The 26,517-nt window shown below is 48.8% G+C and overlaps 1 protein-coding gene across 1 annotated transcript in view; it reads left to right on the forward strand.

The window, feature by feature from the left end:
• The window catches only part of AFAP1L1 (actin filament associated protein 1 like 1), a 58,823-nt gene that overhangs the window by 25,981 nt on the left and 6,325 nt on the right, over positions 1–26,517 (forward strand). The window contains exons 2-16 of the mRNA XM_081092128.1: positions 603–731; positions 1,798–1,881; positions 2,618–2,715; positions 3,782–3,890; positions 8,656–8,754; positions 9,431–9,642; positions 11,882–12,061; positions 14,016–14,108; positions 15,226–15,319; positions 15,530–15,688; positions 16,678–16,889; positions 17,756–17,901; positions 18,549–18,621; positions 21,373–21,484; positions 24,953–25,117. Of these exons, the coding sequence (XP_080948254.1) occupies positions 603–731; positions 1,798–1,881; positions 2,618–2,715; positions 3,782–3,890; positions 8,656–8,754; positions 9,431–9,642; positions 11,882–12,061; positions 14,016–14,108; positions 15,226–15,319; positions 15,530–15,688; positions 16,678–16,889; positions 17,756–17,901; positions 18,549–18,621; positions 21,373–21,484; positions 24,953–25,117 (1,965 nt within the window). The remainder of the gene's footprint in view (positions 1–602; positions 732–1,797; positions 1,882–2,617; positions 2,716–3,781; positions 3,891–8,655; positions 8,755–9,430; positions 9,643–11,881; positions 12,062–14,015; positions 14,109–15,225; positions 15,320–15,529; positions 15,689–16,677; positions 16,890–17,755; positions 17,902–18,548; positions 18,622–21,372; positions 21,485–24,952; positions 25,118–26,517) is intronic.

Raw genomic sequence — 26,517 nt, forward strand, 5'->3', positions numbered from 1 at the left:
CTGCATTTTGACAAGATCCCCAGCTAATTCCTATACACACTCAAGTTTAAAAAACAATAGTGTCGCATGGAAAGAAAGAATGGTAATGGTAGATTTTGGCCTGGGATGGGAAGGGTTAATATTTAGTTTGGCTCCTGCCAAGGCACCGGAAACAGAAGGTTCCAGAGATTGAAGTGTATGGACTGATGGGACAGGAAGGCTCCCTTCCTGCCTGTGTCCTGGACTGCCAGGGCTCCAGCCTGGGGCCCGCACTGAGCCTCGGGCTGTGGTGAGGAAGGGCCCCGGGCCTGCAAAGCAGAGGGCATGCTGGGACAAAGGGAGGCCTAAGTGCCTCTTCTCGGGCCACCTGGACTCAGAGTTGCCGGAATAAGCCTGGGGGGTTCAGTCCTCAGGCTAAGGCCACATGAGGTCTGAGGCAGAGTGGAGAAGCCCAGAGGAATGTCACAGTTAACTGAGCAGGGCTCTCCCAAGGGTGGCCAGCACTGGGACAGCTGTTTGAAGGCCTCTGAGGTCTCCCTGTTGCACCCAGCCTCGCCCTCTGTCCCCTGTTCCCCTGGCCTCTAGGGGGTGGGAGCAGGGCTCTGACCATGCTTCCTCTGCAGTGCTGGAGCAGCTGCTTCCCGAGCTCACGGGACTGCTCAGCCTCCTGGACCACGAGTATCTCAGCGACACCACTCTGGAGAAGAAGATGGCCGTGGCCTCCATCCTGCAGAGCCTGCAGCCTCTCCCAGGTCAGACGTCAGCACTCTGCCCAGAGCCCCCCAGGACCCTCAGCAGCTCCCCAGGGCTGCTGGCAGGAGGGAGCCCAAGCCTCACAGCATAGCATTCAACACTTTGTGTGGTCTGGCCAATGTCCTCATCCACCTCGGCCCTTCTCCGCCACAACCCTGCCTGTACTGTCTGTGCTTCTCCACCCCCACCGCACTACAAATTCACACACACAACGCACATGCCACACACAGATACACACCACAAACCACACTCACATGTACACCACGTTCTCGCATACACCTCACATGCACAGCACATCCGTAACAAATATACACTACATGTGACACATACCACGCTCTCACCAACACCATGCACTCACATTCACAGCACACATGACACATCTCTCACACCCCACATGCTCTCACACACAACAAACACATACACATCGCACACTCCTGTACACAGACGCACACTGACACACACCATCTTTATGCGTTGGCCCCACACTGTTATTCATTCCCCACCCTCTGCTTCCCACAGCTTCTCTGCCTGTCTTCCCAGCAGCAAGGCCTCATCGCCTGTTCCAGCCTTTTCTCTACACCCATCAGCCCCCAAGATGATATGTGTACATCCAGAGCTCAGTGAGCCCTGATGTGCTGGCCCCGTGTCCCGCACTACTGAAGGCATCTGAGTGACACGCTGGGAGGTCACTACTCAGTGATTCTCTGAGCCTCACTTCCCCATGACAAAGCAGGTCGAAGTCACTGGCTGCCTTCACAGGACTGGGTGGAGGAAGAGGGCAATGGTCATTGAGCTGGCTGGAGCCCCTGCCCCCAGCCACTCCAGGGCGGCCCCTGGATTCTGTCTTCTATTCTGGGCTCCAAGCATCTTTCACTTGGAGGAGATCCCCAGTAACAATGTAAAAATGAAAACAAGGTTTGAAAACTAAAGAAATCATTTCGGTTGTGCACATGCTTTGCAAACTGAATCTTGTAGCCTGTGCAGCGGGGAGACCTGGCCCCTCCTCAGAGTCAGCATCCGCGTTTCCCGTCCTCCTCACTGTGGGTGTGTTCTCCTTCCTCCCAGAAAAAGAAGCCTCCTATCTGTATGTGAACACAGCCGACCTCCACTCCGGGCCCAGCTTCGTGGAGTCCCTCTTTGAAGAATTTGGTAAGTGACCTCTCCCGACCCCAGTCTCTGGAAGGGCCCCTGACTGGGCCGGGAGATACCTGCACCTGGGCCTGGCTCCAACATGACAACAATGGTCACTTTAGGCAAGTCCCCGAGCCTCTCTGGGCCCTGCCACATCTGAAAGTCTAGTCGATGTACGGTAATAGGAAATCACCCCCAAATTTTGAGGACAGGAAAGGATGAACGTGCAGGCAAGGAAGGCCTGGCACATGGGGCTTTGTCCTGCCTGCTACCTCGCATTCATGAGCAGTGACCGCTGGGACCCTGGGGTGAACAGTGCAATGGCACCATGGGCCTGGGAACAGCCACGCTGGGCTGGTGCCGCGTGTGTGTGTGTGTGTGTGTGTGTGTGTGTGTGTGTAATGAGTGTTTTACCTCAAGAGGAGGCTCAACACAGGGAGAAAGCTATGGGTCAAGTGAGAGAGTGTTAGGGGCTGACAGACTTAGGGAAGACATTGCTTTCATGACATAACCCTGACAAATTTGCACAGCACTGTACCAAACGTTATCTCATGCCATCTTCTCCATAACCCTGAGAGATAGACAAGGCCGGTTTACAGATGAGAAGACCGAGTCTCAGAGCGATGAAGTCATCAGTCGTTAGGGTTACTAATGGAGTTGGTATTGGAGGCCTTCTGACCCCAAATCCAGCCCTCTTCCTGCTCTGCCTTGCTCATCCTCGGCTTTCTCTGCCCAACGGCCTGACGCTTCATAGACTGTGACCTGAGTGAACTTCGGGATATGCCGGAGGACGATGGGGAGCCCGGCAAAGGAGCCAGCCCTGAGCCAGCCAAGAGCCCGTCTCTGAAACATGTGAGTCATGGGCTGGCTTCCCACACCCTCAGGCCCTTTGCTCCTCTGGAGGGGGGCAAGGGAAGCGGCCCCCCTGATGCTGGGGACGCTCCTGGATGTGCAGGGCCCTGTTCTCTCTTCCGTGTGGTAGTTAAGCGCAGAAACTGACGCATGCTTACTGTGCCCCTGCTGAGCAGGGATAATGTCCCTTTAGGCCCAAAGGATGGCCCAAAGGGTCTGTCATGACTTGTGCTTGCAGTAACACAGATGGAGTGATAGGGAAAGCTCTGGGCCAGAAACTGCGTGGCCTTTACCCTCTTCCCTCCTGCTGTGTGGCCTCTGAGCCTGAGCTTTTCACCTACAAAATGAAGGTTTGGATCATATCTCGGGTTCCCAGCCTTGGGGCCAGAGGGTTAGGTCAAGGGACCCATAATCACATCAAGCATTGTGTCTCAACTGCATAACTCACTATCAGCAGCATCAGCCGTTCCAACTGTTGACAACCTACTATGTCCTTTACATGCGCACAGCAACGGAGAGAGGTTCTCCGCATTTTACAGGAAAGGAAACTGAGGCTCAGAGAGAGTAAGTGACATGCTGATGTCCCACAACTAGGAAGTCACAGAGTGTGGCTGTAAAGCCAGGGTTCCCTGGCACCCAGAGCCTACACTCTTGGCCACGAGGCGACACTGCCTCACTAAATGGCATCTCACATTTACTTGCCCCGCGGCTCCTCGTGTGTGTGAAGAGGTGCTTATAGGGCACTGCAGAACTCACAGTAGCTTTTGGTAATTCTGCATGTGCTCACTCAAGCGTGTAACTCCTTCTATGTGACAGTCCACAAAACTTTCAGACATTACAGAAGCCCTGCTGCTTAAATAACTTGGATAAAAACACAGGACCAACCGAACACTCTTAAGGTTTCCCAGCTTTGCCCTTCTGCAAGTCTATCAGATATTATATATAGCTACTCAGTCAGATCTTGCCTTACAGGAGCGCCTGCCTCCCTCTCCCAGCCTCCTTCCTGTCATTCTGCTGCTCCCCTCTGCTCTCCTGGCCTTCACATACCTCCTCCTTCTCCCTCCAGGCAGCAGACCTGCCGCCACCGCTCCCAAACAGGCCTCCGCCTGAGGACTACTATGAGGAGGCCCTTCCCCTGGGGCCAGGCAAGTCCCCTGAGTTCATCAGCTCTCACAGTAAGTTCTGGTCCCCTTGGGAGTAGAGGGCAAGGAGAGTAGGAGGCTCCTCTCCTGAAGCTCCAAGCCTGGCACCCGCCAGCCATGCCCACCCCCTGAGGAGTAGCTGCCTGAGCACATGGCCTCTTTAATAACGTCCTGGGTACATCAGTGGGTGTGGACCCAGGGGTCAGGAGTTTGGGCTCTAGTCCCAGTTCTGTATGGCCTTAAGGCAATCCCCTTCCTCTCTACGGGCCTCTGTTCCCTTACCCTTAAAATAAGAAAGAGGGGTAGATACATGCATGTAAATGCACTAGGGTGGAGGTGCACAGACGACCACTACAACCTCTGCCTCACCCTGAAGAGTGCTAACCTCAGTGCTCCTCCTCAGTGGACTGGTGAACTAGGGCATGTTTCAGCAGAACCACAGCTTACAGGCGGATTAGGTTATGTAGGTTATGAAGTCAAAGCATATGATAAAAAAGCACATGGTCAAAATCAGAGGTCTTCAGCGGAGAGTGTGGGCACCCAGGGGATTTATGAGATTTTGTGGGAGAAGTATCAGAAGTATCATTTACATTTAGATCAATAGCTCTTTTAAAAATTCCTATGTGAATGTTTTATAGAATTTACTAGAGGCCCAATGCACGAAATTCGTGCAAGGGGCTTGGCCCTCACAGCCCTGGCTTTGTCTGGAAGGTCATAAGCACATTATGCTTTTATTATTATAGATTAGCTAATAATAGCATGAAGCTTCTAATTAGTTTAAATATAATTATGTATATATATATAATATAGACATACATAATAATTATTTATGCATGTGTAATTTATACATAAATATAATTATAGTTCATGATTATATTTTTACCGGTAGGTGAGCACAATAAAATAATTTAGAGGGCACTAGTACAAATTATCTTTGAAAAATCTCTTAGCCTGGCCAGCATAGCTCAGTGGTTGAGCATTGACCTATGAACCAGGAGGTCACGGTTCGATTCCCAGTCAGGGCACATGCCCAGGTTTCGGGCTTGATCCCCAGTGTAGAGCATGCAGGGGGCAGCCAATCAATGATTCCCTCTTATCATTGATGTTTCCATCTCTCTCTCCCTCTCCCTTCCTCTCTAAAATCAATAAAAATATATTTAAAAACTAAAAAATCTCTTAAGTTGACCACAAAAGGAGAGTGTCTGGTTTTGACTTGTTCTCAATCGGTCTCCTCCAGTGTTACAACAGGTGGCTGTTCCTTTGAGGATCAGATAAGTCACTGGCTTGGGTGTGGGGACTTAGCAATCCATACAAGAAAGTACATGATGTTCAGTTGCCAAGATCACATCTGGTTCTCCTGGTAACTTGGGAGAACAATAGCCTGACATGGATAGTAGGTTGGTGAGATGGAATTCAGGGAAAGGACTGTCATAGGATGTCATTGTAATTGCTTTTGTGCTGTCAAGTCATAGATTAAGAAAAGTCATAGTGAGGCCTAGAAGGGGCTTTCATCTCAAGTGCTAAGAAATGATGGAAAGGAACAGCAATTTAGGTGGAGTGCCACAATGTACTATGATGTACACTGAAATAAAATCCTCTACACCTGAAAGAAAGAAAGAAAGAAAGAAAGAAAGAAAGAAAGAAAGAAAGAAAGAAGGAAGGAAGGAAGGAAGGGAGAAAGAAAGAAGAAAGAAAGAAAGAGAGAGAGAGAGAGAGAGAGAGAGAGAGAGAGAGAGAGAGAAAAGAAAGAAAGAAAGAAAGAAAGAAAGAAAGAAAGAAAGAAAGAAAGAAAGAAAGAAAGAAAGAACATGATGGTTTTTGGATGACCCAGCATAGTATAGTATTTGAACATGTATATGAAAATGTTTGTGTGCTGGAATATTTTCCAACCACAAAAAAAGTAAATAGCCCTAACTGATTTGGCTCAGTAGTTAGAGCGTTGGCCCAAGGACCAAAGGGTTGCAGGCTCAATCCTTGGCCCAGGTCAGGGCATGTGTAGGAGGCAATCAATTGATGTGTCTCTCTTACATCAATGTTTCTCTCTCTCTCTCCCCCATCCTCCCTCCCATTCTCTCTGGAAATCACGGGAACAATATCCTCAGGTGAGGATTTTTTTTTAAGTAAATAAAATAGGTCTCCTGTGCTGACAGAAAAGAATTCCAAGATACATTCACTGAAAAAAATCAAACACATAATACTGAATATGACATGATTCCACTTATTTTTAACAGTATATATGCACATGCATTCATTTTAACAATTTTTCTAGGATATGCAAGAGACTCAACAGTGTTTTCCCGTGGGAAATGAATAGAAAACTGGGTGAAGGGAATATATATTCCCACTCAAATTCTTTTGTACTGATTATGCTTTTCACCATGGGCATATATATTTTTTATTGTAGTAAAACACACATAACAGGAAATTGACCATTTCAACCACTTTAAAGTATCCAATCAATGGCATTTAATACATTCACAGTGTTGTGCAGCCATCACCACTATCACAGTGCTGTGCAGCCATCATCACTGCAGAAGGAAACGCCATACCCATTAAGCAATCACTCCCTATTCCCCTCCCCTCCCCCAAGCCCCTGCCAATCACCAATCTGCTTTCTCTATGGATTTGCCTTTTCTGGATACTTCATATAATAGAATCATACAATGTGTGGCCTTTCGATTCTCACTTATTTCACTTAGCATAAGTTTTCAAGGTCCATCCATGGCATTGCATATATCTTCCTTTTTCTGGCCAAATAATATTCCACATTTTGTTTATTCATCCATCAGATGGACATTTGGGTTGTTTCCGCTTTGGGCCACTGTGGCATAGTATTTTTATGATTGCTAACTAGTTCAAACAAAGTGAAACAGTGAGGTTGGACAGGTGATCAGTGGCTTTCTCCAGCCTTCATAGCCGTGGGGTCTACTGTCACTGTTAGCAGCTGTTTGTCTGTGGAGCAGGTGACTTTTATTTACTCCACTGGAAAAGGGGGGTGGGGGTGGGGGAGGGGAATGAAGTGCTCTGTGCCCTGATCCCAGGTCGAGCCCCTCAGATGAGGCTCCTCCACCTCCCCACAGAGCTCACCCCCCTCTCAGCTGGCACGGAGAAGCCGCCTCTGGAAGCAGCAGGCATCCTGGGGCAGTAGGGAAGGGAGGGCCTCAGGAAGGGCCAGGGAGCTTGTCCAGGGAAACAGTGCCAAGCCCATCAGGGAGTATCCTTCCTTTCACACAGTATCCAGCCCCAGGTGTCTGAGCACTTTGGCCAGGCTGTCCCTTGCTCTTCTCCCTCACACCTCTTCCTCCCCCACCCCCACACCCCTGGTCCTGACCCTCCCAGTCCACCTCACAGGGCATGCCACCAGCACGTGAGGCCTCGGAGTGCCTGCTGGGAAAGGCAGGCTCTGGGCCACACTTGGGAGACAGAAGTGGCTGTCCCAGTCGCTGAGAACTCAGCACGGCCATCCTCCGGAAACAGATGGACAGCAGGGCCTGGGAGCCCAGAGCAGTGCTCGGAAGAACAGTGCGGTGCGAGAGCGAGCTGGACTGGGTGAAGGAAGGCTTTCTGAAGAGGGGATGTGCCGCTGTCCCCTAAGCTGGCAGCCTTGGTCTCATCCAGGCTCTGTCACTAGCAAAATGTGTGCAGCTCAGTTTCCTCGTCTGTAAAATGGGGCTGATTCCTACATCCTTGCACTCTGGGAACTGGAGGAGACCATAAGAATAATGTGCCATGCACTGTGCTGAGAGTTTATATGCCTGATATCGCTAATCCGTGGGGGAAACTGTGCTTGTCACTTTAAGATGAAGAAGGTGAAACGCAGATAAAACCGTTTTCTTTCCAAGGTCACTCAGCAAATGATGGAGGCAGATTTAAACTGAAATCTGATCAATCCCAACACATATGCCCTTAACCCACTGAACTTCCGAGTGTGCTCCAGAGACGGTCTACATCAAAATAACCTTTTTTTTTTTCAAATCCAACTCCTTGGAGTTCGATATAGTTTCTATTTTTACATATGTTTTAAAATGTCCTATTAAATAGTTGGGGGATTTTAAAGTGCAGAGTCCTCAGCCCCGTCCACACCAGTGAATCCGAAGTTCTGGGGATACAACCCAAGGATCGGCAATTTAAAAAGACACCTGGTAATTTTGAATAGAACAAACTGTGAAATAACCCCACCCCTGTACTGTGCTGCACCCCTGAGTGGGATTGTGCTGTGAAAGTCCAGCACAGGCAGCTGCTGTATTCACTCTGACATGCATTAGTATTACCTCCTCTAGTCCATTTCCTCCTTTGTAGTCACAGAGGCTTAGAAGGAGAATTGCTTTGATACAAAGAGGGGGATGTATCAGGAAGTGAGCAGAAGGGCTGAGGTGGCAGAGAATTCGGCAAAGGCGGCACAGGAAGGGGGCTGGGATACCACTCTGTGTAGTACAGGGACCAAGACTCACGTCCACACGCTCTGCCTGCGAAGGTCAGAGAGAAGAACGTCGCTGGGTCTTGAAGGGTGAGTAGGAGTTCTCCGAGAGAAAATGACAGAGCACAGGAGTAGCATGAACGAGGCCTGGAGGTGTGACAAGGCCCACCAGGACAGTTCCTGGTGACAGGAGCATAGAGGGCATGTGGGGAGCTGCAGTAGATGAGACACATTGAGGAGGCCACACCCTGGCCGGGAGGGCTGCACAGAGGGCCGCTCTCTCCCCTGAGTGGGCAATGGTATCCAGGGTCTTCCCCAGCCCTGGCCCCTGGAGTCTGCCTGCATTTTTCCAAAGTGCGGCTCCTTCTGCCAACCCCACAGATGGCTGCAGCCCAGCCCACTCCATTGTGGATGGCTACTACGAGGACGCAGACAGCAGCTACCCCTCGACCAGGATGAACGGAGAAATGAAGAGCTCCTGTAAGTATGAGGCAGGCCTTCAGTAGGGTTCTGTCCCCTTGACCTGACCCTTGGCATGCATGTGCCCAACCTCCTGACCCCATTAGTGTCCCCATGGAGGCCCCAAAGCCCTTGTCCTCAATGACCTTGGGATTCAGGGGAAAGATCACCAGCACAGGAGTCAGGAGCCCCTGATGGAGCCGTTGCCCTGACTCTTGGTGACCGACCTTAGACAAGTCATTCATTCTCTTTGAGCCTCCAGTTTCGTTATGTATAAAATGGGGATTTGCTGGAGTGTCAAGAGAGTGACTTGAGACAGTGGATGCAAAGATGATGGGGTAGTGACAGTCGCTGATGTTTACTGAGCACTCACTCACTGCCAGGCACTTAGCCAAACACTCCACATTCACTGACTCTTACAACAGCCCAAACGGGCAGACACTATGATACTGTTGTTCACTGTGACGGTTTTACTGATGAGGAAACTGAAGCTCTGAGAAGTAAAGTTGGCAAGGCCACAAAGCTCGTGGCAAAGGTAAAGCACAGCGCCCATGCGGTGTTTAGCCATTACCAGAACCACGCCTCACACCCACCCCTTCGTGGTCCTGGGGCCCAGAGCGGGGATGCCTTCGAAGGGGTAGGGAGGTGCCACCCAGCTGATGGCACAGTGGCAGGTCCTTTCCCATGGCGCCTGCAGACAACGACTCTGACGCAATGAGCAGCTCCTACGAGTCCTACGATGAGGAGGAGGAGGACGGGAAGGGGCTGCAGCCCACGCACCAGTGGCCCTCCGAGGAGGCCTCCATGCACCTGGTGAGGGACTGCAGGATATGTGCCTTCCTGCTGCGGAAGAAGCGCTTTGGGCAGTGGGCCAAGCAGCTGACTGTCATCAAGGAGGACCAGCTCCTGGTGAGTGGGCACGGGTGTGTTCCTCTCGGCCTCTCGTGGACTTCTGCACGCGTGTGTATCTGTGTGTGTGCGGGCATGTCTGCCTCAGTTACCCTGGGCTTGCTTTGTGCACAGAGGCTCAAGGCCTGGTGCTTTAAAGATCAGTGCTCTGCCACTGGAGTAGAATTTAAAACACAGCCACACACACACACACACACACACACACACACACACACACACAACTAGAAGACCTGACATAGACTTTACCAAGAGTTGGTTTTGCCAAAGACAAACTTTTTTTATCACTTTAAAACAATGTTTTCATTATGCAAGTAAAGTGTTTATAAAGCTAGAGCAAAACAATGTGGAAAATGATTTTTAAAAACACCATCTATAATCCCATTGACCAAGAGCCACTATTAAATTTTGGGGATTTTTATTTTATTTTAGAGTACATTTATTAAAGCTGGGACAGTGAAACAAGGAAGGCCTAGGATAGAAGAAGCTGCTTTCGCTCTCCAGAAACGTTAGGGGAAGGAAGGGAGCCCAGGTGGGGCTGCTGTTGGCTCACTGCGGAGTCAGAGAAAAGGGGGCCTTGGAGACAGGTTCAGGGGGGTTCCCCAGGACAAGCTGCCCATTGCTCCCCTGGTTGCAAGTCTCATGGGAACCCTTAGAGTTTAGGAGAAAGAAAATTCACTGAAAAAGAAGATTTGAGTGGACATGTCCCAAAGAGGGCAAGCCTGTTAAGTTGTGGGGTTTTTTTAATATATTTTTATTGATTTCAGAGAGGAAGGGAGATGGAGAGAGGGATAGAAATATCAATGATGAGAGAGAATCATCGATCGGCTGCCTCCTGCACACCCTACACTGGGGATCAAGCTTACAACCCGGGCATGTGCCCTGACCGGGAATCAAACTGTGACCTCCTGGCTCACAGATCGATGCTCAACCACTGAGCCACACCAGCTGGGCCTAAGTTTCAATATACATATTTCCACCCTCATTTTCATACATCATTTTTTTCCAAAACTGAATCCATGCAGCACTTGCTTAGTTTTTTTTTTAGTTTGCCATCTCTCATCCCTATTATGTCATAACAGAAAATGTGCCCTTAAGTCCAAAGTATAAGATTGGACAGACATAACTTCAGAAAAAAAAAATAGCTTTCTACCCAAGTCTGTTGACAAACCTTGCCTAACATACATTCATCTGAACATGACCTTTTTTCACCCAGGAGCAGTGAAAAGCTAATCCCAGTCCAGAATCAGTCCAGAGTCACGACTTACTCTTTCCTCCCCGCATGCCCTCTATTTGTCTTGACTTACTGCACTAGCTAGGCCTTCTAGCACAATGTGAAAAGAAGTGGTGAGAGGGTGTCCTTGTCTCAGTCCACACGTCAAAGGGAAAGTTTCAGTAATTCACCATCAGGGCTCTTTGCTGTGGGTTGTTTGTAGATGTTCCTTATTATCACATGAAGGAAGTTCCCTCCTAGTCCTCGTATAGGAGTTGAGTTATAAAAAGGTGCAGAATTTGGTGAAACACATTTTCTGCTTCTATTGAGATAAGTGGTGGATCTCCTTTTCCCTGTTAGTATGATGAATGATATGGTTCGGTTTTTAATGTTAACCACTCCTGCGTTCCTAGAATAAACCCTACTTGGTCTTGACCCAGTATGCTTTCTAGACATGTCTGGATTCTCTTTGCTAATATTTTGCAACTGCTTTGAGAGAGATTAGCCTATAAATTTCCTTTTTTGTAATGTCATTGCCAGGTTCTGCTATCAAGGTTATGCTGGCCTCATAATAAGAACTGGGAAGTGACCATCATTATTGATAAACTATTGACTTCCCAAACCCAACCCTCTATCTCTGCTAGAATTCCCTCCCCCACATTCCTACCATGTAGCCCATTAGTAGCAAGGAGCTAACTTCCTCCCCAGCCAGCCTGTTCCTTCTCTTTAGAGAAGTTCTTTAGACTAGAACGGTCTTCCTAGTATTGTGCTAAAATTCATCTCTTCCTAATAAGTAGTTGTGCCCCCCAGGCCCTTCGGTAGCCCTTGATATCTGAAGATTGCCCAAAGATACCCCCTCTCTTCTCGGGGGTGAACAGCCCCAGCCCCTGTCTTCACGTAGCACCCACAGTTGGGCTGGGTGGGGAGGGGAGATATCTGTGGGGCAGGTAGAGCTCCCCTTTGTGCAAGGGTGTCTCCCTCCTCTACCCTCCACTCCAGGAGACCCCGACCTCTTCTCTCCCTGTCCAGTGTTATAAAAGCTCGAAGGACCGGCAGCCACATCTGAGGCTGGCACTGGATGCCTGCAATGTCATCTACGTGCCCAAGGACAGCCGGCACAAGAGGCATGAGCTGCGCTTCTCCCAGGGGGCTACGGAGATCTTGGTGCTAGCGCTGCAGAGCCGGGAGCAGGCCGAGGAGTGGCTGAAGGTACAGGGAGCTGTGCCCCCCTTCCACCTGCCCTCCCTGCCCTCCCTTCCTCCCTCTCTTTCCCAGGACCAGCTCTCAGTGGTGTGGGCCCCTGCCCCCTGGAAGAGCAGGCTTTGCTCCAGGGAGGGGGCCGATGCCTGTGCATGGCTAGGGCTTCTGTGTGGAAATGGGCCTCGGGCATCTCCAGGAGGCAGACCTCAGGCTGGAGGCCTGTGTTTCTTCTCATCATCTGAATCACCACCCTCACGTCCCTACTGAGGGCTTGTCCAGCCTGCACTGATGCACCTCCTGGAATGGGGAGCTTAATATCTACGAAGGAAGCTGATTTGACCACTAGATAAGCTAATCCTTTTTTTCTTTTAAAAAAGGAAAACTCCATCTTGTCTTAGGTGAAATGTGGATCCTTGAAACGTCCACTGTGGCCCAGCTTCTGCATCTTGCAGCTGCACAGAACCATTAGAGTTAGCATGTCCTGGGCACATACTGTGTGCCTAAGAGCTTTACACACATGACCGCATTTACTCTTTGCAATGGAACTATTATTGTTTCCATTTCACAGATGAGGAAACTGAAGCACAGAGAAATTATGTGACTTGCCAAAGACCACACAGCCAAGTGGTTGGGGCCAGGATTAGAAGCTAACAGGGAAATCTACACCAAAGGCCATCGGTAGGGTGGCATAGAGACGATGAGGGAGGCCTCGGGTGACACACAAACCTGAGTGGTCCCAGGCCTAAGTGGCTGTGTGACCTGCAAATGACTTCACCTCTGTTTCCTCCTCTGATTAATGGTTCTTGTAAGAATTCTAGAGAGCATCTGACATAGTATCTGCCAGGCATACGTGCTCAGTAATTATCAGTGATTACTGTGCCATGATGATGAAGGCGGCACCCCCAGTCCCTTTCACGGGGCCCTCCAACCCTGCACCCTCCCTCCAGTTCACTCTGACACCTTTTTCTCTCCAACTGTGATCTTCCTGCTGGAACAAAGAAACCAAACCCCTCCCTCCCCATTCTCCCTTCCTTCCTGTGATAACCAGCTCTCCCGCCCACCCCCTCCATGTTTAGTGTTTCTCTTTACTGCCTTTGTCTCAGGAAGGAAAGGAGGGGAGAACCTGACTGCTAGTGGAGCCTTTGCCCTCACGGGGCAGGTGGGTCAGAGAAAGAAGCCCTAGACTGGGAGTTCAGAGGCCTGTCTTAACATCCGGTTTGGGAGGCTATTGGCCCAGAGGTTAAGGGCAGGCAACCATGGCTCCGCCTCTTGGCGCCTCATCATCCTAATCAGTAACTTAGAGACCACAGTGGTCCCTGCCCCACAGGGCTGCTGCGGGGATACAATGGGCTATTCCATGCAAAGTCACCTGACTTTGTAAACCACAAATGGTGACCTGTGTTACATGATCTAGATGCTTATGCTGTGTGACCTTGGATGAGGAGGCAAATAAATGCCTTGGCGCCTGGAGTGTCCATATCTTTGAAATAGAAGCAATAACCCTGCTGCCCCCCAGGCTGTTGTAAATGTCCACCACAGTCAACAGAAGTGTCTCTCACCCTTGTGCAGGGCAGCCCAGTTCACGTGGCCCTTCACACCCGTCATTTCGCTGGTCCTCAGACAACGTAATGAAGTTATAACCCATGTAACAGATGGGGAAACTGGGGCCCAGACAAGTGGCTTTCTCAAGGCCACACACTCATTAGCAATGGAGCAAGGTCTAGAAGCCAAGCCTCTTGGTTCCCAGCCCCATACCTTTTCAACTCGAGGGACAGATACAGGAGAAAGCTTCTTTAAACCCTGATGTGCCCACACATGTGGCAGGAAGCCGCATCAACCTGTCTCTTCTGTCCAGTGGTCCCAACCTCTCTGCTCAGTGGCCCTGGCCACACAGACCCCATTCTTCCTTTTGCTTCCACAGCATCCCTGCCCACCTGCTCACAGCTGTGTGCCCTCCCCACAGGTCATCCGAGAGGTGAGCAAGCCCACCACAGGGGCCGAGGGGGCAGACATGCCCAGGTCCCCAGTCCTCCTGTGCAAACTGGACCTGGACAAGGTACAGCTGTCTCCACGAGTCTCCCCTGGGCCACGCAGTGGGGGCTCAGCACAGGCTCTTCCCGGGGGGACGTGGGGGGGACACTTGGGCTGGTGGTGAAGCAGGTACCCACAGTGGTGTCACAAAAGCCAGGAGTGCCCAGTACAGAGCTGGCCCCACAGTAAGCACTCGATAAATTTCTAACCAATGAGTGAATGCCTATATCCAAGGTGCAGCACAAGCCAGAGGACGGAGTGACTAACTCTGCCAGGACAGGAGTGGTTATGTTCGAATGGAGGAGCCATGACAAAATCGTATTTGTCTGTCAGAGTGTGCCCCATTGAGACGTGAGTGAAGCACTCACTTAGTGGTTGGTCGGACCATTGGAAAAAACGTGCTAGTGTCTCCTCTCTGCCCAGCACTCTGGGTGATAAAGGGACTCAGCCCCAAATCCTAGGGGAAGGTTTAAGACCCACATACAAGGGTCTGGCATGATGTAATATAGGCTAGCAGTTATAGAATGTGACTGCGGGGCTGACATTGTTCTAAATGCTTTGCATGTATTACCTAATTTAATTTCTACTACCACTCTTGGATGAGTTACACTTTCAGATAGGGAGCCTGTACCCAGTAGGCACTTAATTGGCCTGTCATGACTTTTTAAAATGCCAATTCATCTATTTTTCTCCATCCTCACTGTCATCTTGGTTCATCCTGTTACCCAGTCTCACCTTGCCCAGGATGACACTCTCTTAAGTAGCTCTTCAGCTTCCAGTCTTGCTCCCTCTTATCACATCCCCCATGATGCCACTGGAGCCAACTTGCTAATCTGGTTGCATTACCAGTACATGAGTCTCCCACTTAAATATCTTCCCAGATCTTCGTCACCTGGTCCAAACTCCTAGGACATGTATCTCAATGTGTTATAATTAGTTGCCTTGCTCCTCAAATAGACTGTGAGAATCTCAAAGATACAACTATTCGAAGTCATCATGGTCCACCCCCATACCTGGTATGGCATCAAGTACATAATTGTTGCTGACTAATATTTGTTAGCTAATCCTCCTGAGCTGGAGTCTGGGGGAGACTGAACCAACAAGGGGCCCTCTGATGTGGGGCTGTCTGTGTCCTTCTCCAGAGGTTATCCCAAGAGAAGCAGACCTCAGACTCCGACAGCCTGGGCATGAGCGATAACTGTTCCACCCTTGGCCGCAGAGAGGCCTGCGAACATGGTAGGAGCCCTGTGGGGGATGCCAGAGCCGGGAGGGGCAGGGGGCTTGCCACACGCACGCAGTGCAGAGCAGGCCTGACCACTCTGGAGACCTGGGTGAGGTGACCTGGCCTGCCCACATCTGGAGCTGTGGGCAAGGCCTCTGGGAAAGCGAGGGGTGGGTAGACCAGGGACATGGGTCTCCCTCCCCTCCCCTGACCCATCTCTGCAGCAACAGGCAAAGGGAAGAAGAGCAGCCTGGCAGAGCTGAAGGGTTCGATGAGCAGGGCTGCAGGCCGCAAGATCACCCGCATCATCAGCTTCTCCAAGAGGAAGGCGCTGGCCGATGACCTGCCGATGTCCTCCACCGAAGAGGCAGTTCCGTGCTGTGGTGGGTACTGGGCATACTAGGCATTCACTGGAGAATTCAGACCCAGTTGACCGGGCCCCTGGGGCCAAGCCAAGAGACCCTCCAGGCTTCATCCACCTTGCCCCCAAGACAGAGGAGAGAATCCTGCCACTGGATAGCTAGCCCCCACCCCATCGGTTTTCCATGTCCTCCCATCTCTACTCTCCCATGAGGACCTGACACTCAGCAGAAGGAAAAGCCAACTGACTCCCATATTTCTGTGACCTTAATTCCAGTTATTACCTGTCTCTAGGTCTCAGACTATGACGAGAGGAGAGTATCTTATCTCCCAGCATATAACATACGAGGTGTATAAAAAATATTTAAGTACTTTTCATTATAAATGCATTCAATGTGAGTTAAAAGTGGTTTGAGAGGGAAAGCGTATTATTCTGCTCATTTAAATGCAGTGTTCCATGTGCTGGAATTCAATAGAAAAATCATATATTTTATATATACAATAATACTCTAACCCTGGAAGAATAGTATAAAGGCGCCTGGCTATACAGAAATATTTTGTAAGCAGAGGGATTTCTAAACCCATGGGTCACAGGACTGTACCGCCCTCATTTTATAATTCTTTATCTTGATTAGATGCTTTTACTCCCACATGCTGCCACCAGGGGTCAGCATGATCCATTATTTTAGGGAGAGGAAAGGCAAGAAAGAGAGTTGTGTCTCTTCTTCATTGTATATAGCAGTCCCTGCCCTTTCATCAAGCTTGGGGTGGTCCAAAGGCTGTGCGGAGAAGTGCGGATATGATTAGCAGTCCCCATTTCGCAGACAGGAAACTGAAACTCAGAAAGGGAAGAGGATGCCCGAGATCACAGGCCAGGAGAGAGCTGATCGGAAGGCCTTCTTCCAGCTAGAGTACAAGGGCTGTCCAGGCGCTGTGGCCCTGGGGCACCCTCCACCTTGGGTTTCCGCAAGGCTGGGCTGTCGGGAGGTCACACTGCGCTCTCCCCTCCCAGGCTACCTGAACGTGATGGTGAACCACGGCTGGAAGGAACGCTGGTGCCGCCTGAAGTGCAACACTCTGTATTTCCACAAGGACCGCACAGACCTCCGGACCCACGTGAATGCCATTGCCCTCGGGGGCTGTGAGGTGGCCCCGGGCTTTGGGCCCAGACACCCATTCGCCTTCAGGATCCTGCGCAACCGGCAGGAGGTGGCCATCCTGGAGGTGAGAGAAGAGAGTCCAGAGGCCCCTGGTGGTGGGAGTAAAGGGAGCGATGGCCTGGGTGCTGGCTTTTTGTCTTGGGGCCTCTCTTCTTTGTGTCAACCTTTTGGCTATTTAGATTTTAAAATGTTAACCCTGGAGGAAGATGTTAACGACTACCCCCTCACGTTACAGGTAAGGAAACTGAGGCCAGGGCAGCCAAGTGCTTTGTCCAAGGCTCCACCGAGGGTCACGCCTCTTGGTCTCATCCTAGAACTAAAACCAGCCCCTTGGTCTTGTTTTCTTTGCCCAGTGCCCACTGCCTCTCTCGGTTCTTAAGTTCAAGAAATATTACTTCAGTAACTCACTTTTATTTTTGATAGTTTAAGATGGGTCTCCTATTCCTCTTAAATTATACACAGAGCTCTCTGGCAAAAAAGCGTTCTTTCTTCATTCAAATGTAGCATGTATGGGCTAAGTTTATTTTATAATAATGCTCTTTCAATGAAAACTAACATAAGTATGCATTTAGTTGACCAGCAGTTTCTTGCCGTTCTTCCTGTAAATAATTGGCGATTATGATACAAGAAATAATATAATTGGGTTATGTAAGAAATAGTTTCCTCTAGTGAAAAGTAAGTATTTTTTTAAGAAGATTCAGGAAGACTCAAACGTTCTCATATCTAAATGGTCAGGAGGGCTCTGAGGATGATGAGCAGAGACCTGAACTGAGGGGAGGGCGGGGCGGCTATTTGGATTCCTGGATGTGTTCTAACCTTGTTCTTCTTGGATCCCCAAGTTTTGGGTACATAACAGGTACTGTATAAATATGGGGTTGAGTGACGTGAGCAGCAGCCAAAGTGAACTCAGCTTTGCCTCCTCTCCTTCAGGCAAGCTGCTCAGAGGACATGGGCCGCTGGCTGGGGCTGCTGCTGGTGGAGATGGGCTCCAAAGTCACTCCCGAGGCCCTGCACTACGACTACGTGGACGTGGAGACCTTGACCAGCATCGTCAGCGCCGGGCGCAACTCCTTCCTGTAAGGGCCGGCACCCCACAGCCCACAGCCGCCCAGGACCTTTCCCGTCTCGGCTCCCTCTCAGAGGCTTGGAGTCCAGCCCTGGGCACTGGGCGGGAGGGCTGAGGAGGGCTCTGTTCCCTTGGGAAGTCAGAGTGGGTGCGTTCCTCTTCCAGCAACAGGAGTGAGCGGGCTAAAGGAGGCGGCCCAGGGTCGGGGGAGCCTTGGATGGAGTGAGCAAAAGTGGAGACGTCCTTTTCTATAGTGACATGGGCTCTGCTCGCATGCTGGAACCTCAGGCTCTCACACCCTCAAGCCTCTGGGCGGGCGGGCACGGGGCTGCTACGTGGAGTTCGGTGCTAGGAGAGCTAGGCTCGCATCTCAGCTCTATCACAGTCATCAGCTCGGCTGGTTCCTTGCCGGTCTGGGCCGTTTTCTCGCTTATATAACGGAGGTGACGCATTGCTTGTTTCCTGGGTTATGAGAAGCACTGTGGGTCTCTGCCTAGAAAGCCCTGAACACAGCAGTGGCCCAGTGCTGCCTGGGAGGGTTGTATCACTAACCTTCCAGTACCCACTATGAGCTGCTGCCAGAATCAAATGAGAGAGGGGACGGGAAAGCACTGGAAGCTGCAGAGTGCCGTCACCATCAGACCTTGTATCTCCTAGATATGCAAGATCCTGCCAGGATCAGTGGCCCGAGCCCCGTGTCTACGACGATGTCCCTTACGAAAAGATGCAGGTACGATCCCTTGGGGCTGCCCAGCAACATGGCGAAGGCCACTTCTTAGCTCTCCCTCTCTCTTTCCCTCACTGCAGTCGTGCGCCGCTTAGTGTCAGGGATTCATCCTGAGAAATGCGTCCTTAGGCAATTTCGACCTTGTGCGAACATCATAGAGTGAACTTATCACAAACCTAGATGGTCCGGCTCCACACCTAGGCTACATGGTGTAGCCTACTATCCCCAGGCTACAAGTCTGTACAGCATGTTACTGTACAAAACAACATGAAATCAGTGAAGCACAAGAGAAAATGATGCAATCAAGAGACAGCAAACACAAGATGTATGAGGCTGCTTGCTGCAGGTGTAACACGGTATACCGTTTTACAGCACACTTTTTATAAGTAGGAAGAGTACACCCTAAAAGAACATTTAAAAGTATAATAAATTTTTTTAAAGTATAGTAAATACATAAACAAGTGCCATAGTTATTTGTTGTCATCAAGTACTATGTACTGTACATAACTGTACATGCTATACTTTTTTTTTTTTTTTGGTTAATCCTCACCCAAGGATATTTTTCCATTGATCCTTTAGAGCAGAGGTTCTCAACCTGTGGGTCACGACCCCTTTGGGGGTCGAACGACCTGTTCACAGCAGTCACCTAAGACCATCAGAAAACACATATATAATTACATATTGTTTTTGTGATTAATCACTATGCTTTAATTATGTTCAATTTGTAACAATGAAATTGGGGGTCACCACAACATGAGGGGTTGCGGCATTAGGAAGGTTGAGAACCACTGCTTTAGAGAGAGTGGAAGAGGGAGGGAAAGATAGAGAGAAACATCGATGTGAGAGAAACGCATTGATTGGTTGCCTCCTGCATGTGCCCTGGGGAGGTGCCTACAACCAAGGTAGGTGCCCTTGCCTGAACTTGAACCCGGGACCCTTTGGTCCACAGGCCGACTGCTCTATCCACTGAGCCAAACCGGCTAGGGCTGTGCTATACTTTTACAAGACTGGCAGCACAGGAGGTTTCTTTATACCAGCATCACCACAAACACTGAGCAATGCATTACAATGTTAGGGCGGCTATGATGTCACTGGGGCATCAGTCCATTTTCAGCTCCATTATCATCTTATGGGACCACCATTGTATATGCTTCGTCAGAAACATCATCATGCAGCACATGATGGTGCTCCTTTTTTCCTTTGCCTCAGAGAGATTGTTTTCATTTAACCAGCAGCTGGAAGGGGAGGGATGAGGCGCAGGATGAGGAATCCCTGGAAAGGAGGCCGGGTGGTACAGTGAAAAGCTCCCAGATCAAGACGAGGAAGGGCTCTGGACACTGGAAAGCACGATTCCAGTTTGAGCCAGGTGTTGGGCTCTCCGCCCTTTAACACTCTGTGAACTAAGGCTGCTGATTCAGTGGTGTCTGGAGGCAGAGTCAATAACTGGGTGGTCACACCTGTAGGCCTTCACCTGGTGGCATCCACAGTCCGGGTTTCAGCTCCCAGGACCAAGTCTCCTGTCTCGCTCACTAACCGAGGAGATATCAGCTCACTAATTACAGTGAGGCCTCTGTGGCCATCACACAACCCAGACTGCTCCTGCTGTGGAGCAGCCTCCATAGAGAGCCAGAAACCTACATTCTGTCAGATGCTGGCGGAGTCAGGCCCCACAGCGAGGGGAGAGGGGGGAACCAAGCTGCCAAGGAAAGCAGACGCGCATCGGGACCCCTGCCTTGGGCAGTGCTAGGTCACACTCTGAGGTCACGCCTCTAGGACTCCCTTTGCATGGTCTTTCTGACACAGATGAACCAATGGATGCAGCCTGAGATCTTTCTCAGTTGCAGAGTTTAGGAGCAAGAGCTTAATACTTAAAGGAGCAAACTTTGGACTGAGGGCTCAATCTGAGTTACCTTGGGCTTCACTTCTCCGGTCTTCACTTCTGGGCTTCACACGGATACGATAAAACCTAACTGTCTGGACTATTGCAAGAGCTAATTGAAATATTTTAAGGAAAGAACTTAGCACAGGGCCTGGACAGGAAGTTCTTACACAGAAAAGTAAACCGCACTGTGGTTACTGAAATCGCTATTATATTACACTAGAGGCCCAATGCATGAAATTCGTGCAAGAGTAGGCCTTCGCAGCCGCGGCTGACTCAACCCCACAGCTGCAGCCCCGGCTTCATCCCAGAAGGACATCCGGTCTAATTAGCATATTACGCTTTTATTATAGATTATCATATTCCACTCGTGGTTCCTGAGCTTTGACAGATTCTGAGTGTTCTTAATACTCTTCATGCACAAATGTATAGTCAATCTATGTAACTTCTATCATTGGTGGATGTCATCCATGACTTTTTTTTTTAACAATTCAGAAAACCTTAACGATACTTTGAAATAAGAAGAGGACAAAATATCTATGATAAATCAAATATGTCACAAATATCTATGATAAATCAAAAATATCTATGATAAACCAAATAAATCTTTTCAGACTTAATTTTCCTCTCTGCACATATTCCAATTTAGGGCTATCTTCTGCTGCCCCCACCCCACAGAATGGTAGGAGGATCCAATAATACACTGCTAGTGAAGGTGGTTTATAAACTGTTGAGTGCCGCACAAGTTTAAAAATGTAAAGCCAAGATCTCAAAGTTCCCATGGCACTCACCCACCGAGCACAGACCAGAATACACCCATATTGATGACTCTGGGCCTACCTGCACTTCATCTTCTTCCTCCATCTCCCTCCCAGGATGAGGAGCCTGAACGTCCCACTGGTGCCCACGTGAAACGCCACGCCTCCTCCTGCAGTGAGAAGTCCCATCGAGTGGATCCGCAGGTCAAAGTCAAGCGCCATGCCTCCAGTGAGTTCTGTGGGGGAGGGGAAAAGGGGAGGAGCAGCCCATGAGTGGAGGGAGTCTCAAAATCATTTTCCTCAGGGATCAGGCAGGTAAATAAATGAGTGAATTGAGGTGTAAGAAAATACTCTACCATAAGAAAAACCACATCATAAGTACAGTGATGAAGGGCAGCTTGCATGTGGCCTCAGAGGAGAAACAACAAGGAGTGGGGTAGGAGAAACTGTAGGAAACTGGAGTGCTCAGGAGTGGCCGCTAAGCTCCAGCCAATAGCCCCCACACAGCAGTGCCAATTATTCAAGAGAGACCAGAAATCTAGACCTTTTATGAAATCTATATACGCATAAAGTACTAAAAAGAGAGGAGAGAAAGTGTGTATATACACACACACACACACATATTAAAAGAAAAAATGACTGAAAACTTGCCAAGTTTATTGAAAAACATTATTGATATATCCAGGGTACCAGTGAAGTCCAAGTAAAATAAAAGCAAAGAGATCCACAAAGGACACATCATGGTCAAAATGCTAAAGCCAAAAGGAGAAAACCTTGAAAGTAGAAGAGAAATCTATTTGTCACTTACAAAGGATCCCCAATAAGATTAGCAGCTGACATATCAGAAACAACAGAGGCTTTCCTCTTTTTTAAAAAAATATATTTTATTGCTTTTTTACAGAGAGGAAGGGAGAGGGATAAAGAGTTAGAAACATCGATGAGAGAGAAACATCGATCAGCTGCCTCCTGCACACCTCCTACTGGGGATGCGCCCGCAACCAAGGTACATGCCCTTGACTGGAATCAAACCTGGAACCCTTGAGTCCGCAGGCCGACGCTCTACCCACTGAGCCAAACCGGTCAGGGCTGAGGCTTTCCTCTTAAGATCACCTGCGCCCAGCTGGGTGTGGCTCAGTGGTTGAGCATCGACCCAGGAACCAGGAAGTCACTGGGTTCAATTCTTGGTCAGGGCACATGCCTGGGTTGCAGACTCAGTCCCCAGTAGGGGGCATGCAGAAGGCAGTCAATCGATGATCCTCTCTCATCATTGATGTTTCTACCTCTCTCTCCCTCTCCCTCTCTGAAATCAATAAAAATATATTTAATTTTTTTAAAAAAATCACCTGGAATACTATTCAGCAATAAAAAGGAAAGAAGCACTGATACATACTACATTAGTGCATTAGTTACACTAGTAACTTGGACATTAAACATTCCTTATTTTCCCCTCCACTATGGAAACCTGGATTTTTCTGGAAGATACTTGGGCAGTTCTGAGGCAAATACTTTATCACCACTACTAGGAGGCCCACAGAATTATAGCTCCTTGCAACAATCTAGTTTGCTTCTTCACCACCATCTGAGTGACTCAAGGATTACAGAGTTGGGCGTGAGATAAGCTATTCTCCCTGGAGTCAACATAGTAAGGCAGACCAGGGCAGGACTCCCAAGAGTGAGTCCACTCACTGGTTCAGACCCTAAGGAAGATTTCCCTCATCTGCCATGGAAATGATAAAAATAAGCACAGTGCGGGGCGTTTTCCATAAATCTAAATCTATTCCATGTCAATGACTACTTTATTCTGCATTTGTGTTCTCCCAACTCTGGGGATGTTACAATATTATTTATTTCATAAAATGTTTGGAATAATTAGATGGTAGGTGGGATTTTTAAGGGCCTTTTCTGTTATGTCAACAACCCTTTGTTGGTCTGCCCATTTTCTTGATTTTACCAGCCTATAAAATTCAAAAGTCTGGGAGCCAGCTCCCCTGATATGCCATTGTCTATCCGGAAAGTTGGAGGGAGTAGGGGTCCCCTTCTCTGCCCTCCATGCTTTATTTATGATCTGGTTTGACTTGCAGGGTAGTTGTGGCAGGAACTGATTTTTGCATGAGTCATTGGGCAATCACTGCAATCTCTACAAGAACTGGACAGCCAAGACCCACACAATTATCAGTAAATCATGGGAATCACTCCACACCCCACCAACTTACAAAGGACCTTGTGGGGCTGACTGTAGCAACAACATACTAGTACATAAAATTTCCCTGAGAGGTTTGACTATGGCCTTGCCCCAGCTGCAGCAGTATTACCTGGCATGGACCCTGGAGTTAGGTGTACATGGGTTCAAACCTAGGTTCTGCCATCATTAACAGTAAGATCTAACCTCTCTGTGCCTGTTTCCTCAACAATAAAATAGAGCTAATAATAGTCAGTTGGGGGTTTTGTTTGTTTTTTAAATATATTTTATTGATTTTTCGCAGAGAGGAAGGGAGAGGGATAGAGAGTTAGAAACATCGATGAGAGAGGAACATCGATCAGCTGCCTCCTGCACACCTCCTACTGGGGATGTGCCCACAACCAAGGTACATGCCCTTGACCGGAATCGAACCTGGGACCTTTCAGTCTGCAGGCTGACGCTCTATCCACTGAGCCAAACGGGTTAGGGCAATAGTCAGTTTTTATGAGAAGGAAATGAAAATGCATGTAAGTGGCCCAGTACTAAGTAAATACTCAATAAACTTTGGCTATATTTATTTGTTTTTATATTTTTTAATTTATTTCAGAGAGGAAGGGAGAGGGAGAGAGAGAGAGAAACATCAATGATGAAAGAATCATTGATTGGCTGCCTTCTGCACGCCCCCTATTGGGGATCTAGCCCGCAAACTCAGCATGTGCCCTGACAGGGAATTAAACTGTGATCTCCCAGTTCATAGGTCAACACTCAACCACTGAGCCATGCAACCGAGCTATTTGTTGTTTTTGTCCATCACCATAGTGTAGAGCCCTAGTAGACTACTAGGTCCCTCTCTACCCCCACCCATTTCCTAGTAATAAAATGGGCAATGCCTGACTTTAGCCCAAGGTCTTGATTCTCTATGGATCAGAGTTATATCTACCAGCCTCCCTGTCTTACACATACCTGAGAGTTGACTATAAAATATGCCCTTTTAAAACCAAAGTGTGTTATACATCACAAAATTTGTTTTACATTATTATTATTATTATTATTATTATTATTATTATTATTATTATTTAACCTTTACTAAGCACTTATTATTTGACAGGTACTACACTAAGTACTTCTCATGAATTATCTCATTTTAAACCTACCACAATGCTAAGAGATAAATTTGATCAATATCCACATTTACAAATGAGGACACTATAGCTGAGGGAAAGACACAAAAACATCACTATTCTCTTTTGCCTGATGCCACACAACCAATAAAGGGCAAAAGAGAATGCAAACCTTTGTCTGGTTCCAAAGCCCTTGCTCCTCGCCCCTGAGCTCTACTACCTCCCTTTTGCTCCTTGCTTCCTTAGAGCAGCCACGTTAATTATATCGAGGGTTATCGCTCTAAATGTCCCCATTTTTATAGATGGAGAAGTGGAGGCTGAAAGAGACGCTAACCCCACCCAAATGCCCCCTCCGAGGTCAGAACTGAGGCCCTTTTCCCGCCTCCTGACTCTGCAGGTGCCAATCAACACAAGTACGGAAAGAACCGAGCCGAGGAGGACGCCCGGAGGTACCTGGTAGAAAAAGAGAAGCTGGAGAAAGAAAAAGAGACGATCCGGACAGAGCTGACGGCACTGCGGCAAGAGAAGAGGGCGCTAAAGGATGCCATTCGGAACAATCCAGGTACCTACACGGCGTGGTCCTGAGCGCTCTTGGAGGGCTTGCCTTTCCCTAGAACAGATCACCTGGTTTCTTACCCAAGACAGGTGAGCTTCTCCCTCCTTCCTCCTTTTCATCATCATCATCATCATCGCTACCACCACTACCTCCGCCGCCGCCGCCACCACCACCACCACGACCACCACCACCACCATCATCATCCTCCTCCTGACTAATGGAAGGCCACCTATTTGATAACTGCTTTAGGGGTAAAGGGATAAAAAAGCATCACAAAAATGTGTACACTTAATGTAAGATGCAATCTGATTTTAGAAGCGTTAAAATGTGACAAACAGCGTGTCCCTTAGAATTAGAGAAATAAAAGATCATTTTGAACCTCACATTAACTCATTCATTCACAGAGGGGTGCTGAGCATGGCTATTTGAGCATAGGTCCAGGTGCTGGGGATGATGGACAGCACTTAGTACATAGCGAGCATGCAATATGTATTCACTGAATGAACAACTGAATGAATGAAAAGAACCACCATTACTAGAAAACCCTCCAGTGCAGCCTCCTCAGGGCAAACATGGACTAATTTTTAAACATAGTAAGGCCCAACATAGACAGCTCTTCGTACCAAGAAGGCTCTAATATAGATATGTTGGGTTAAACTGAATAAGCAGCAAAATCCTAATAGGAACCGCTGGTTAATGTAAAGCTCTATGACTCTTGGTTACAAGGAACAGAAACCAAAGTTCAACTGGCGTAGTAATGAAAAAAAGAAAAATGCACTTGAAAAACTGAACAATCAGGTATATCAAGGTCAAAGGACTTAAATGATGTCACCAGGAAGTACATTTCTCCAACTCTTGCTTTGGCCTTCCTCTACATTGGTTTCATTCTCTCCAGCCCTCACCTAATCCTCTCAGCCACCCCAGCAGAGAAAACTTCTCTTCCTAGTGGCCCCCACAAACACTTCACTCTGACCAACTTTGATCCCTGATTGAGATAGGATTATGGGCCAGGATTAAGTTATGTGCCAACCCCTTGAACTAGGATTGAGTAACACCCATCCAAACTATCCTATATAATAAAACCTTAATATGAAAATAGACCGAACGGTGGAACGATGGATCTATATGACGTGTACTGACCACCAGGGGGCAGATGCTCAACGCAGGAGCTGCCCACGATGGTCAGTGTGCTCCCATAGGGGGAGCGCCACTCAGCCAGAAGCCGAGCTCATGGCCTCACCCACCACCTCCGCTGCAGGCAGGCAGTAAGGAGCGAGGGGTCCTGGAGTGCGAGAGCCCCAGACTGTGAGAGGGATATCTGACTGCCAGCTTCGGCTCAGTCCCGGCAGACAAACATCCCCCGAGGTGTCCCGGATTGCGAGAGGGCACAGGCCAGGCTGAGGGAC

This window comes from Myotis nattereri (assembly GCF_964212035.1).
Source record: "Myotis nattereri genome assembly, chromosome: 5".
NCBI lineage: Eukaryota > Metazoa > Chordata > Mammalia > Chiroptera > Vespertilionidae > Myotis > Myotis nattereri.